At 43.4% G+C, this 12,108-nt stretch overlaps 1 protein-coding gene across 9 annotated transcripts in view; it reads left to right on the top strand.

The window, feature by feature from the left end:
• The window catches only part of LOC131104023 (myelin transcription factor 1-like), an 89,088-nt gene that overhangs the window by 61,183 nt on the left and 15,797 nt on the right, over positions 1-12,108 (top strand). For 8 of the 9 annotated variants that reach the window (XM_058050706.2, XM_058050704.2, XM_058050705.2 and 5 more), the window contains 6 exons: positions 1,539-1,645; positions 5,009-5,063; positions 7,120-7,150; positions 8,113-8,175; positions 9,137-9,516; positions 10,167-11,210. In XM_058050706.2, the coding sequence (XP_057906689.2) occupies positions 1,539-1,645; positions 5,009-5,063; positions 7,120-7,150; positions 8,113-8,175; positions 9,137-9,516; positions 10,167-11,210 (1,680 nt within the window). The remainder of the gene's footprint in view (positions 1-1,538; positions 1,646-5,008; positions 5,064-7,119; positions 7,151-8,112; positions 8,176-9,136; positions 9,517-10,166; positions 11,211-12,108) is intronic. The other variant, XM_058050703.2, reaches the window with a different exon arrangement.

Genomic DNA, 12,108 nt, shown 5'->3' with positions numbered 1-12,108 from the left:
TTAGATTGCAGTCTAGAGAGCTGTGTCTAGTATTTCTTTCATCCCCTTCATGTTCAAAATGTTAGAAACACCCCTTAAGGAAGCAATACTGTCATTCTGTAACAGTGTCAATCAAAACTGAGCATTATTATTGAAGACTCTTTGATACAGATCTCGTATTGGAATGATTCACAAGCTTGTGTGTGAACCTTTATGAAATGTCAGTGAGTGACGTATTTTGGACAGGAACTGAAGAAAAAAAAATCTTTTTTTTATCCATTCACTTTGCATTAATGTGTTTGCTCGGTAGTCAACAGAGAACAGTAGCTCTGACCTGAGGCCAGAAAGTATCCTTGCAGAAAGCTGTTATATATTTGGCATTTAGGAAGTACTCTCAGCTACTTGGCCTCCAAACTAACAATACAGGACAGATGCTCACTTCACTTCCCTTTTAAAAGAAGGAATGGTGGGAAGGGGGAGGGAAGAAGCAAAAGGAGACAGGAGAGTTTTCATGGATGTTGTATGTGTGGAGACAGCTGAGACAGAGATGCAGACCAACAGTATTGCTGCTGTCATCACTTTTCTTGCTGGGGGGGGGGGGGTAAAAGTTGATAAACAAGCATTTTTCAAAGTGCTGGCTGGGCGTTGGCGGGTTCTGCATGTAATGGGCAAAGTAGAGATGGGAAGTGCAGGGGGGACTTTGGAGGTGAAGAGGTGGGCATGGGCTGTGGTCCAGGATCTCTCAGTTTTTCAAATCTGCTTTTAGTCTGCACTGCAGCTTCAGTCTGAATTTCCAGGTGTGTGTTGACCCAAACCTCGGCCATTTAAGTGTTAACAAATTAATGTGCAATAGGAATCATTTCATAGACAAGACAAGAGATCATCTGCCTTTATAATATCAGGTTTCACCTGATATTCACTATAGGATAAAACCTGATTCTCAGCCTTAGGGCTATAATAAAAAGTACATCTGTTTAGCCTTGAGCACTGATATAAAAAAAAAAAACACCTCGCTCTCCTTATTAATACATCCCTTTAAACATGACAAGTTGTGTTATAGTGTAGGAAGAATCTAGTGGGGATTTAAAATAGACTTAAAGTTTCTCTTGGGTGATCAGGGCAATGAAGTGAGGAGCTATTACCTTAATGAAAAAAAAGGGGGAGAGAAAAAAAGAAGGCTGATTTATGGAAGATTCATTATTTACTGACCATTCATTCCTCTCATCCTCCCCCACTCTCTTCTACATGTGCCCTGAAAAGCTCGATAAAAATGCGCAAATTTGATTGATTCTATTAGTCAACTGACAGAGACCCCAGCTGCAGCACTTAACCGTGTATGTGTGTGTGTTGTTCCTTTAAACATAAAGTAGTAAAGTACCATCACCCCACCCCCTTAATATTCTCCTCTCTAACCACACCCGCTCCTCGAACCACCACCCCTTCACTGGTACTGATTATTCAAAATATTTTTTTTTTTGCCTTAATTTTTGGCTCCTTCTAGCCCCACAAATTGTAAATCCTCACCCCCGCTTCATTTCTTCCTCTGTTCCTTGCACTAGAAAATGAGTTTCGGGGCGAGCTGGTGAACCAGCGGTGGACACGAGGCGAGAGGACCAGCAGCCGCTGTCAGGCCTCCCTGAGACTGCAGAGCCGTCGACCAATCATGGTGAGTGACAGGGCCCTGCAGCAGCAAGCCCCCCACCCCACGGCCCTCAACTCCCCTTCACCACCCCACCAACAACTTCATTCTGCTTCCTGGGCATTTCCTCATTTCATAACTCAGCAGGGACAGTAAGAAAGAAGGGGGCAGTATGAAGGAGAGGTCTGTGTGTGTGTGTGTTGGGTGAGGGAGGGGGGGGGTCAGGTGATGGAAGACTGGAAAACATAATCAAACAGCACATCAAATGTCTTGCAAAGCCCCACCCATCTTCCTCTCTAACCCAGTTCAGCTTATCTGAGTTTAGTTAAGCTCAGCGTTTTGCCTCGGCTGCATTCACTTCTCGCCACAGCATTTTTTTTTATTGTACTGAAACACAATAAAAAAAAAGGATGGTCTTGAGCTGCTCATATTTGTATCAGCAGAAAAGGATACTCCATTTCCAAAACTAACTCCGCTGCTATGATCATTTTTTGAGGTTATTTCTGGAAGCTGAAAACAGTTTGTGCTTTTCCCTTTTTTTTTTTTTGAGGCGACACGCAACAAAGAGATGAGATGAGATGACTGTGGGGTGGGTGGGTGGGGGGGTGAGGACAAGGAGGAGGAGGTGAGTGGGGGTGGGTGGCTTCCCCCATGGGCCCAGTAAAAGTAGTTTTGCTCCCCCCTTGATGGCTCAGGTTCATCTAAGAAGATGACATTTATTGATTTGGGTTGATTTCTACTACTGGGGGCCCCGAGGAGAAACACCCCCCCCTGTATGGCACCTGTCATAATAGAACCTTTTTTATCAGAAGTGGAACATAGATATGCTGTGGTCAAAAACCCATCATTAAGTGTAGAGCCAGGATTTTTATGTTTTTTTTTTTTTTTACTTTTTATTTTACTTTACTTTCACTGTAGGCTTTGGGGGATCTCTGGTTCTGCCAGGTAATTGAACATGTGTAGACCATTAGGAAAACCCACTTAGATTCCAATATGGATCCTTAGGCCATGTAGGGCTAGTTTGGCCTTGGTTAAGGCTTGCTCTTGTGCTCGTCTTGTTCATGTATGTAGAGCGAAAAACACACCTCCCCCTCCTCCCACCTCTCCATGGTACTCCTGTGTGAATTATTAAAATGAAACCATGAATAGGCTTGCCGTGCACACTAATCCAACATGGAGGTTTGCCCGGCGTGGTCAGTCTGCGGAGAGAGGTGTTAAGCCCACCTCTTAATTGGCAGCTGCTGCCTGCAGGTCATTTTCAGGGATGTCAGTCTTCCGTCATTTGCTCCACTGACTCCTTGCAACTTTCTCCCTCGCTTTTGTAAAAACTAAAAATGAATGAAAGCGTCATTAATGTGAGCCAAGAGACGAGGGGTGACCTTCTCTCTGAAGTCAGCGCCCCCCAGCCAGACATTTACATAGAGCTGTCACAATGCACAGCAGCACCCTCCTATACCAAAGCATCACACGTAAAAAAACATAATTGAGAATGTACAACACAGCCCGTAGGGATGAGCTGTGTGCATCCCACCTTTTGCTTTTATTCTTTTTCCCCTCCACCACCATTTCACGTTACATTTCACACTAGTTTAAATCACACACAATACACATTCACGCTGCGAGTGTCACACACTTTTATTCACACATGGACACAATACTAGCACCTCTCTTGTATTGCTAATCATGTGCACACTCCACAAGGAGTCTTGCTTAAAAGACAACAAGTCTGAACATAAATTCCAAGTGCGCCTTTCAAAGAGATTATGAAAATCAGGTGATGGCTTGCCTTTCCGGGTTTGCTTCCACTCGCTGTGACTTTGTGCACATACAAATTTAATGAGTTGGAATTGAGAAAAGGGACAGGAAGAAAGAGAAGGATGTGGTTACCAATTTACAAATGTGTAGCTATGGTTACACAAACATAAAAAAACCCTGTGCTCAAGCTGTAATGTAAGTTTAATTTATATTTACGCGCTCATGTGCCATTTGAGCATGTGCACATTCATACAATTAATTACAGAATTAATTAGCGGGAAAGCATTGTGTACATATATACTCATGTATCTTATTTTGTTTGGGGTCGTACATCATTTGATTCATCATCTGCTTTTAACCTCCATCGCCAAGCCCAGCAAATTGATTGGATGTATATACACACACAGCAAGCCATTAGTGTGAGGGAGCACACTCCTATTCATAGAAAACTCTTCACACTGCACTCTTCTTATATCCACTCAGCTCCACGTTGCAAGTAGAGTGCAGAAGGAGTCGACGACTTCCTTCAGGCAAGGGTACAAAGCTGCGGCTTGTTGCACAACTTCTACACTAACAGAGCCTGATCTAAAGAGTTGCAAAGGCCCGCACACACAGAAAGGGAGGGTCTTTTTCTGCCTGCACCTGTACCTCCGGCCTGACACTAAAGGCTAGTGAATGAAGCGTACGGAAAAAAAAAAGTCCTTATCGACAACAACAACATGCTTCATCTTCCTCTCATCCCTCGTTCTCTCATTCTAAGTCTATTAACAGGAAAGGGACTTTGCCAAAAGAGAGAAGGAAAGGAAAGGGGGGTAAACTAAAAGGAGAAACAGGGGCCTTGTGTTCGAATCCCACTGTGGTGATGCCAGCTTGACTATAGAGAGAACATAAAGCAGTTAAGTGGCTGGGCAAGAAAGCTGTTGGGGTGTGGTGTGGTGTGGGGTCGGGTGGGGCACTTACAGGAGGGAGGAAGTGTGTGAAACATAATGGGAGAAAAAAAAGGGAGAAAGCTGTGATAAAATAAAGTCCAGTAATCAAAGCTAAAAGCTCCATTGTGAAAAGAAAAAAAAAACATCTGATAGCTTTAGAGTGCAGCGCAAAGGAGGCGTGGCCCTGCTTAGTGTGTGTGTGTGTGTGTGTGTGTCTATGAATGAGTGTTGCAGCCAGGTTAACACCTGCTCTTTTGAGGCTCTCCTTTGCCCATACACACACAAATACACACATATGTACATACATATATGTTCGCTTCAAGTGTTGTTACAGCAGCCATTTTAGAGGCCATATGATTTTTCCTCATTATTATAGTATTCAAAGTTATGATTTCCAATCCTTCCTCTCGGTAATGGCTCTGGCTGCTGTACAGCCAGGGCGCATTGCAGCTGTATAATATACAATCATGTTCAACCACTCAGGCACTGCAAATTACAGGTGGTGTAATGGAGGGTGTGGAAGGGGAGGGGATTTTAAAAGCAGCTTGAGCCTCCTCTCCGTAAAGCCCGTCAATTCATGTTGTGAGTCACTACATCAGTATTTGTCATATTTTTTTTTTCTCTGCTATTTTTAAGAGAAAGCGATGGAGGAGGAGGACCTCCATAAACTTTCAGTGTCTCACTTTCTTTGTTTGTCTTCTCTCAGATGAGTGTAGAAAGTGATGACAAGCGGACTCGCACTCGTTCGAAGGGAATCAGAGGTAAGGGAATACATTGTGTCGGGTAATATCCAATTTGCATTGAAAACATGAATGTTTTGCTGTGGAGATCGATGTAGATCAGGGGTCTCAAACTCAATTTACCTGGGGGCCACTGGAGCTAGGGTCTGGGCGAGGCTGGGCCGCATCAGATTTTCAAAAAAAAAAAAAAACGCATTTATTAAAAACAGAAAAATATACAAACTTTTTCAGTGCTTTTGTTCCGATTTTCTACAATAAAAGCATTCCACTGTTCTCAAATATCTTAATTTTTATTTTTCTGCACAAAATAAGATGAAAAATAAATAAACAAATCAAGAATAAGGAAAATCAGTAATAAATAAATATAATAATAATAATAATAAAATGGCAAATAATAAAAACTTAAGAAACCACATATAGTTGGTGGGTAGACAAATTATTTTTTTCAGATTAAAATGAACAAAGCATTATTAGAGCCCTGTAGACATGACAAAACACGACTATAGTCACATTTATACTCTTTTTATTTACAACATATTGCGCAACTGCAGGGTCTTGAGACACATGCTAACTCGCAAACTAGAGAGCTAGTGACCTAAACAGTAGCCTTCAAGTTATTTCCTTCAAACTTAAATAGCCAAAAACATACCACTTCCACACGGATAGGGAGGATAACTATTAACAGTTATTTAACCTTTAACATGAACATTAATCAAACGTAATAATTTTTTCTGGGTAACTGATACCATACAACATCCATATCTAACTTGCGCGGGCCGCACTAACATTAAACTTTCATATCAAGGCAGGGGCCTCAAACTAGTGTCCTGCGGGCCACATTTGCCCCACGGGCCGCATGTTTGAGACCCCTGATGTAGATGATATGGGGTTTTCAGAACCGATACCGGTTATTAGTAGTTAATGAGCCGTTAGTAAGTTAAGAGGTTCAGCAACAGCCCTTGTAAAGTTAGATCATAGCTCTCAGTGTTTTCAACCTTGATCTTAGCATACTTCCCTGCAACAAAACAAGACTCAATTGAATTTCTTTACTCTCACTCACAATCACTCTGCCACTAAGGCTTGCTTAACCAATCAGATGGCGCCGTGGGTGGAGCAATGCTGGAGACAGAAGTCCACAGCAGGGAGTGAAAGAGGCACGGCTGAATCTGAACCGAAATAACCCAGTGTTAAAGCAATTTCTTGATTCTTGACAGATTTATTGCAAATTAGGTCAACCGCTAGTTCTCTCTCCTGTGTTTATTTATTCTCTGAAAAATACAAATCTTTTCACTTGAATTGCATTCATACGTGAAAGGATTAGTGCTACTAGTCAAGTTTTTGTTTCGAAGCAATGTTGCTGATCCGCAGTTGAGATTCATTCCAACTGAGTGATGAAAGAAGAAGAAACCAAGATACTTCTTACACACACACTTTTATGTGCGGTTAGTGTATCTGTGTATCTTGATATGTGGGGGTATGTCTGACATGTGATTAATGCATGAGATATTGGAGCCCTGGCTTGATTCTCCAGGGTTGTATTGTTTTCTCATTTGCTCCAAATGAAAATAGAATATTTCTCCAACTCATTCTGTTGCTAAACTCCCAATCGATGCCAGCCAGCCGGTGGACAGTGATGTGTGTGTGCTGATGGGGGAGCTCAGCTTGATTTATGTTTTTGAGGCAATTACTTTAAGTTGACCCTGGAAAAAAAAAAAAGTGATGCTTTATTCTTAAGGCAGTTGTGCTGTGGATTTAATTTCCCCCCCATGCTAAATAAAGTGTGAGAATTCATCTTGTTTTATTGCTGATGTCTGCATATGATTGTCACCATTATGCTTTTTCCTGTTTTCTCATACGTATTTGTTTTTGTGTGTGTTTATACGTGAACTTGGGGTGTGTAGGTGTTTCCCTCCCGTGCAGTCAGTGGTGTGTAAGCTTCTATTGTGGAAGCCTCATGGGATTTGTTTGCATTTGTGATTTATTGATCTGAATTTCTTTTAGCAGCACCGATTTCAGAACGCTAGCTCACCTTTATTCTCTCCTTTCACCTCCCCCCCTCTTCTCTGTTCTCTCTCAGTTCCCATTGAGCTCATTGGACACGAGTTGAGGTAAGAAAACACCTTCATCTTCATCTCCCATAAAGTTCTTTTATGTGCACCCCCCCCCCTTGACACTTATAGACACGCTATTGGTGCTTCTTTAAGTGAAGCTCAATATTAGTATTTTTTTTTAGTTCCCATCTCTCCTCAGCTTGGGCTCAGTGCCTCAAACTGGGTATTGATTTCACTCAGCCTTTTTCTATTTCCTGCTATGAACACACGCAGGAGATCCGATGTAAGGGGACTATGATATTTTTGCAAAAGAACTGAAGGTTTAAGAAAATCGGGACCGTCCAGGGTCATACAGTCATATACTGTAAATAGTCCATAAAGTCAAATACTCTTTGTAGCTCATTGTGCTTTGTCCATTTCTGACCTGCTTTGTCAGTTCTCGCCCCAAGCACTAATGTGCTCAGAACTGCAAAACCAATAAACAGTAGGAACACATTATGCAAATGCAGCATTTTGGTGAATTGAAATTAATAGTAAGGATAATCAGAGTAATAAAGGGCAATAGGTGAGTAATGTTAATGAGAATGGAAATGAGCTGTCCGTAGGGGTCATAGAAACCTGAATCAGACAAGGCTCGTGAGGAGGACAGAGATAGAGTGAAGTGAGGGGGGGTGTTGGTGCCTGGTGATGATGGTGATGATGACTGTGACGAGAGCGGAGCAGGGGAAATTACAGAAGGTCTTGACTGATCATTATCGCTCATGGTAACAGGATATAGGCCAGGCTTGATGTACGACACACAATATTATATTCTCCCCGGCTTGGTGCCACCTGCATTCAAGCATCATGTGGATACATATCAGCAACCACGTGCGTCTTTGTGCATGTGCTTCTGTGTGAAATGTGTGCTCAATTTGCATGCTTTTCTTTGATTTTTGCTGCGGGCGGCTATTATTTTTGCTTAACTACTGTGCGCCATGTTTGAAACGTTATCTTTAACCTCCATCCATCCCATCCAGCTGCCCCACACCTGGATGCAATGGCTCCGGCCATATCAGTGGGAGATACTCACGACACAGAAGGTAGGGCAGATCAAAAAGCTTCTGTCTGTCCTTCTTTGTCTGTTTGTCTGTCCTTGTCATGTCTTGACCCATACCCATTACGCTTCTTGCAAAATGATTGTTTTTGGAAGAAAACAAGGAAACAAAAGCTCATTTTGGAAGTTATGCCGTCTTGCCGAGAGTTGTGCTTGCATAAATCGCATCATACACAGTCAGGAGTACATTTTCATTCCTCAAAGTACTGTACGCCTTTAGAATTTGTGTTTGTATCCCTAAAGGTATTTTTTTTAATGTATCATAAATAGTAATAAAACTCATAGTATTGTTTACAGTACTCTGGCTTCAAAATTGCATGTGGCATCAATTCAAAACCACGGTTCTCAAACCCTGAGGTCACACTTGAGTAATTATTTGAGCTGCTGAAGGAGCTTATATGCCATAAATCTGAAACCTGAAAAAGGAACACAAAAGCTCCAGCTGGTGTGAAGGGATTTCTTCAGGTTCCATCCAGCAGCTGCCATCCTCCTCGTGTGTGTGGCTCACTCTTAGAGTAAGGCAGCTTACCGGCTTGCGACTCCTCTTTATTGTGTTGCAAACATTAGCTATCTGTTTACATGTGTAGTCATTCAGCAGGCAATTTTCGGATGCACTTTGTTTATAGATCCTCCTTCAATCTCCCTCGCCGTCTCCCAGGTGAGAAGAATAGGGAGTTTATTGGATTTCACTCTCCGTTGCCTCATGTGCCATGCTCTCCATACAAGTTGTTCATTAAACGATCTACTCAATTGGCTGAGATTGGTTGCAATGTTTGAGTGAGCATGGCGCCCTCCTCAGGCTATGGCTCCTTGCACCGTTTCCCTAACACTATAATGAGCACTCGTGTATTTATAAGATGTTCTAGTTTATGCGTGTTGTTTCCGATGATATCCCTCTTTTATTATACACACTTGGGTTCAGTTTTTCCTTTCTTCTCTTGTGTCAGCATTCTGGGCTGCCCCATAGCCAGAAAGCGCCGCCTAGAGGAGGCAGAGGCAGAACAAGAACAGGAGCAGGAAACAGAGCGTCCAGCATCCAAGAGGAAGTCCCATCCCTTGAAACTAGCTCTAGACGAGGGCTTCAGTGCAGAAAGTGATGCCAGTAGTGAGGCTGACGGAGAGGGTGACAGGGATGGAGAGAACGGAGGCCAGACCATGGAAAATGAGGATCTGGATGCTGTTGCAGAGGAAGAGAGGATGACCATGGAAGACCTGATAGATGAAGGACAAATGAATAGAAAGGTAGAAGCGACACAGAGTCAACATAAGACGGAAGAGGAGAGGGAAGAAGAAAGCAATCAGAAGGACATATCTGCATCCGATGAAGGTTAGCCCTTTCTTTTGTTTTCTTTTATCCATCCATTTTCTATAGCGCTTAACCTCATACATGCAAACTCCACACAGAGATGCCCAAGTGGAGATTCGAACCCGGCCTCGGTGCGGCCTAGGTTTTTTTTTTTTTACAGTTTCATTAAATAGATTAATAAATTAAATCACCGCGCAGACCTCACAGCTAGGAGGACCAGGGTTCGATTCCACCCTCGGCCATCTCTGTGTGGAGTTTGCATGTTCTCCCCGTGCATGCGTGGGTTTTCTCCGGGTACTCCGGTTTTCTCCCACATTCCAAAAACATGCTAGGTTAATTGGCCACTCCAAATTGTCCATAGGTATGAATGTGAGTGTGAATGGTTGTTTGTCTATATGTGCCCTGTGATTGGCTGGCGAACAGTCCAGGGTGTACCCCGCCTCTCCGCCCAAAGACAGCTGGGATAGGCTCCAGCACCCCCGCAACCCTCGTGAGGAAAAAGCAGTAGAAAATGAATGAATGAATGAAATTAAATCACCATGACATCATTAGAGTTACTTTTAGTCCTTCAGTCTTCCAAAAGGCTTCCATTCACTATTTCATAATAAACGATAACCTTTATTTCTCACACTGTTTTGGCAGACAGAGTACAGTTGTCTTTGTTTCCACAGAAGAAGAGTGTGTCATCATTGAGCCTCCAGTGACGCAGGAATGTCAGTCCTCTTCTCAGAATGCTGAAGAAGTTGCCAGCTCTCTACTCCATCTCGGCGAAGTCCCTGCTACCAGCAACAACAATGATGCTCCATCTGTGGCTGCCCCGCCACCTGTTGCTATGGAGACTGAGAGGGATGTCACGGTGGCTGCTGAACAGGGTGAAAAAGTAGAGGAGCAGAATGGGGATATGGCGGAAACAGAGGAAGGCGTGGTAGGTCCTGACATGGAAGAGGAAACTGAAGGAGTAGAGGAGGATGACAGAGGAGAGCTTGACGATCTCACCAAGGACGTCCACCATGATCCCATACCAGATGAAGAAGAAGAAGAGACAGCAGTGCCAGCACAGCAGAGGTCGATCACTCCAAAAGAGGAGAAGGATGAGGAGGTGAACCCCAATGTGCCAACTGCTGTCCGCACCATCACCAGCATCACAGCAGCTCAGGGAACACACATCAAGACTGAAGACCACAGGGTCAGTCCTCTGGAGGACTACAACTCCAATGAAGATTATAGCATGACTAGGACCAGTCCACTTGAAATAAATGACTCTCATAAACTCAGCGCACTTCAAAACTACAAGGCCAGCCCTCTTTTAAAATACATCTCCCACATGGTCAGTCCTCTTGAGGACTACTCACCAAACAGCAGAGGTGACAACTTCCAAATTCACAAAATCTCGCCTTCTACGTCTCCTGAAATTATTGAGGTACATTCCGACAAGTCAGAGGAGAAAGACTTTGATGACGTTGACGGCGATGATGAGCGTGACGACGACGACAGCCTCTCCCAACGCTCCACAATCACAGACGAGTCTGAGATGTTCGACATGACACGAGGCAACCTGGGCCTTCTCGAGCAAGCCATTGCCCTCAAAGCAGAGCAAGTGAAGCCGGCCGGGCCCAGGGAGCTGCTGGGTGTGCCCAATATCCAACACCAGAGATACTTCACCATGGAAGACCGGCCCAAGCACCTTGATGTCATCAGAAAGAGCTACTTTAAAGGTAGGACCGAATGCGCAAAGAGAGCGGGAACTTTATTGGACTATAATCTTCCAGTTGAGGTTGTTTGGTTTCATTTGAAGAGGGGACAGACGTAGAGGAAGGTAAGATAGAGTAATAGAGAATAGAAGCAGGCACAGGAAGACTGGCTGGGATTGTAGGGAGACAAATTGGGGTAAAATGCAGCAAGGGATGGTGGGAGCATCCGTTTCATCACCTGGCTGCATCTAGTTATGGACATCGAACGAGAATAGGTCGGAGCAACTGTTTCTTGTTCATAGAAATGACAGGTTATGACAACCATAATACTAATAGACATAATGATAAAGGGTAATAATATTAGTAATAAAGAAATTCATTCATTTTCTACCACTTTTTCCTCACGGGGGTGCTGGAGCCTATCCCAGCTGTCGCCAGCCAATCACAGGGCACATATAGACAAACAACCATTCACACTCACATTCATACCTATGGACAATTTGGAGTTGCCAATTAACCTAGCATGTTTTTGGAATGTGGGAGGAAACCGGAGTACCCGGAGAAAACCCACGCATGCACGGGGAGAACATGCAAACTCCACACAGAGATGGCCGAGGGTGGAATTGAACCCTGGTTTCCTACCTGTGAGGTCTGCGCGCTAACCACTTAAGCGCCGTCTCGCCCAATAAAGAAATTCTGATTTGTATTTTGATAGGAACTATGGTGTTAAAAAAAATTCACGATATATACTTTTTCACACTTTTCCAACTGCTACATACTTGAGTAGACACTATTAGATTATTAAATGCAAAAGTATTTTATATTGAAAAACGGGATTCATGTACACCATGAAAACAGTGTGTCATAAGCTGACTGACCTAGAAGAGCCGCCATGAATCACAACGATCAACCCTGCTCTACT

Source organism: Doryrhamphus excisus, linkage group LG15 (assembly GCF_037039965.1).
Source record: "Doryrhamphus excisus strain RoL-2023G ecotype Guam linkage group LG15, RoL_Dexc_Guam_v1.1, whole genome shotgun sequence".
Lineage (NCBI taxonomy): Eukaryota > Metazoa > Chordata > Actinopteri > Syngnathiformes > Syngnathidae > Doryrhamphus > Doryrhamphus excisus.
The sequence above is the reverse complement of the archived record's forward strand: the minus strand, read 5'-3'. Positions and strand labels throughout refer to the sequence as shown.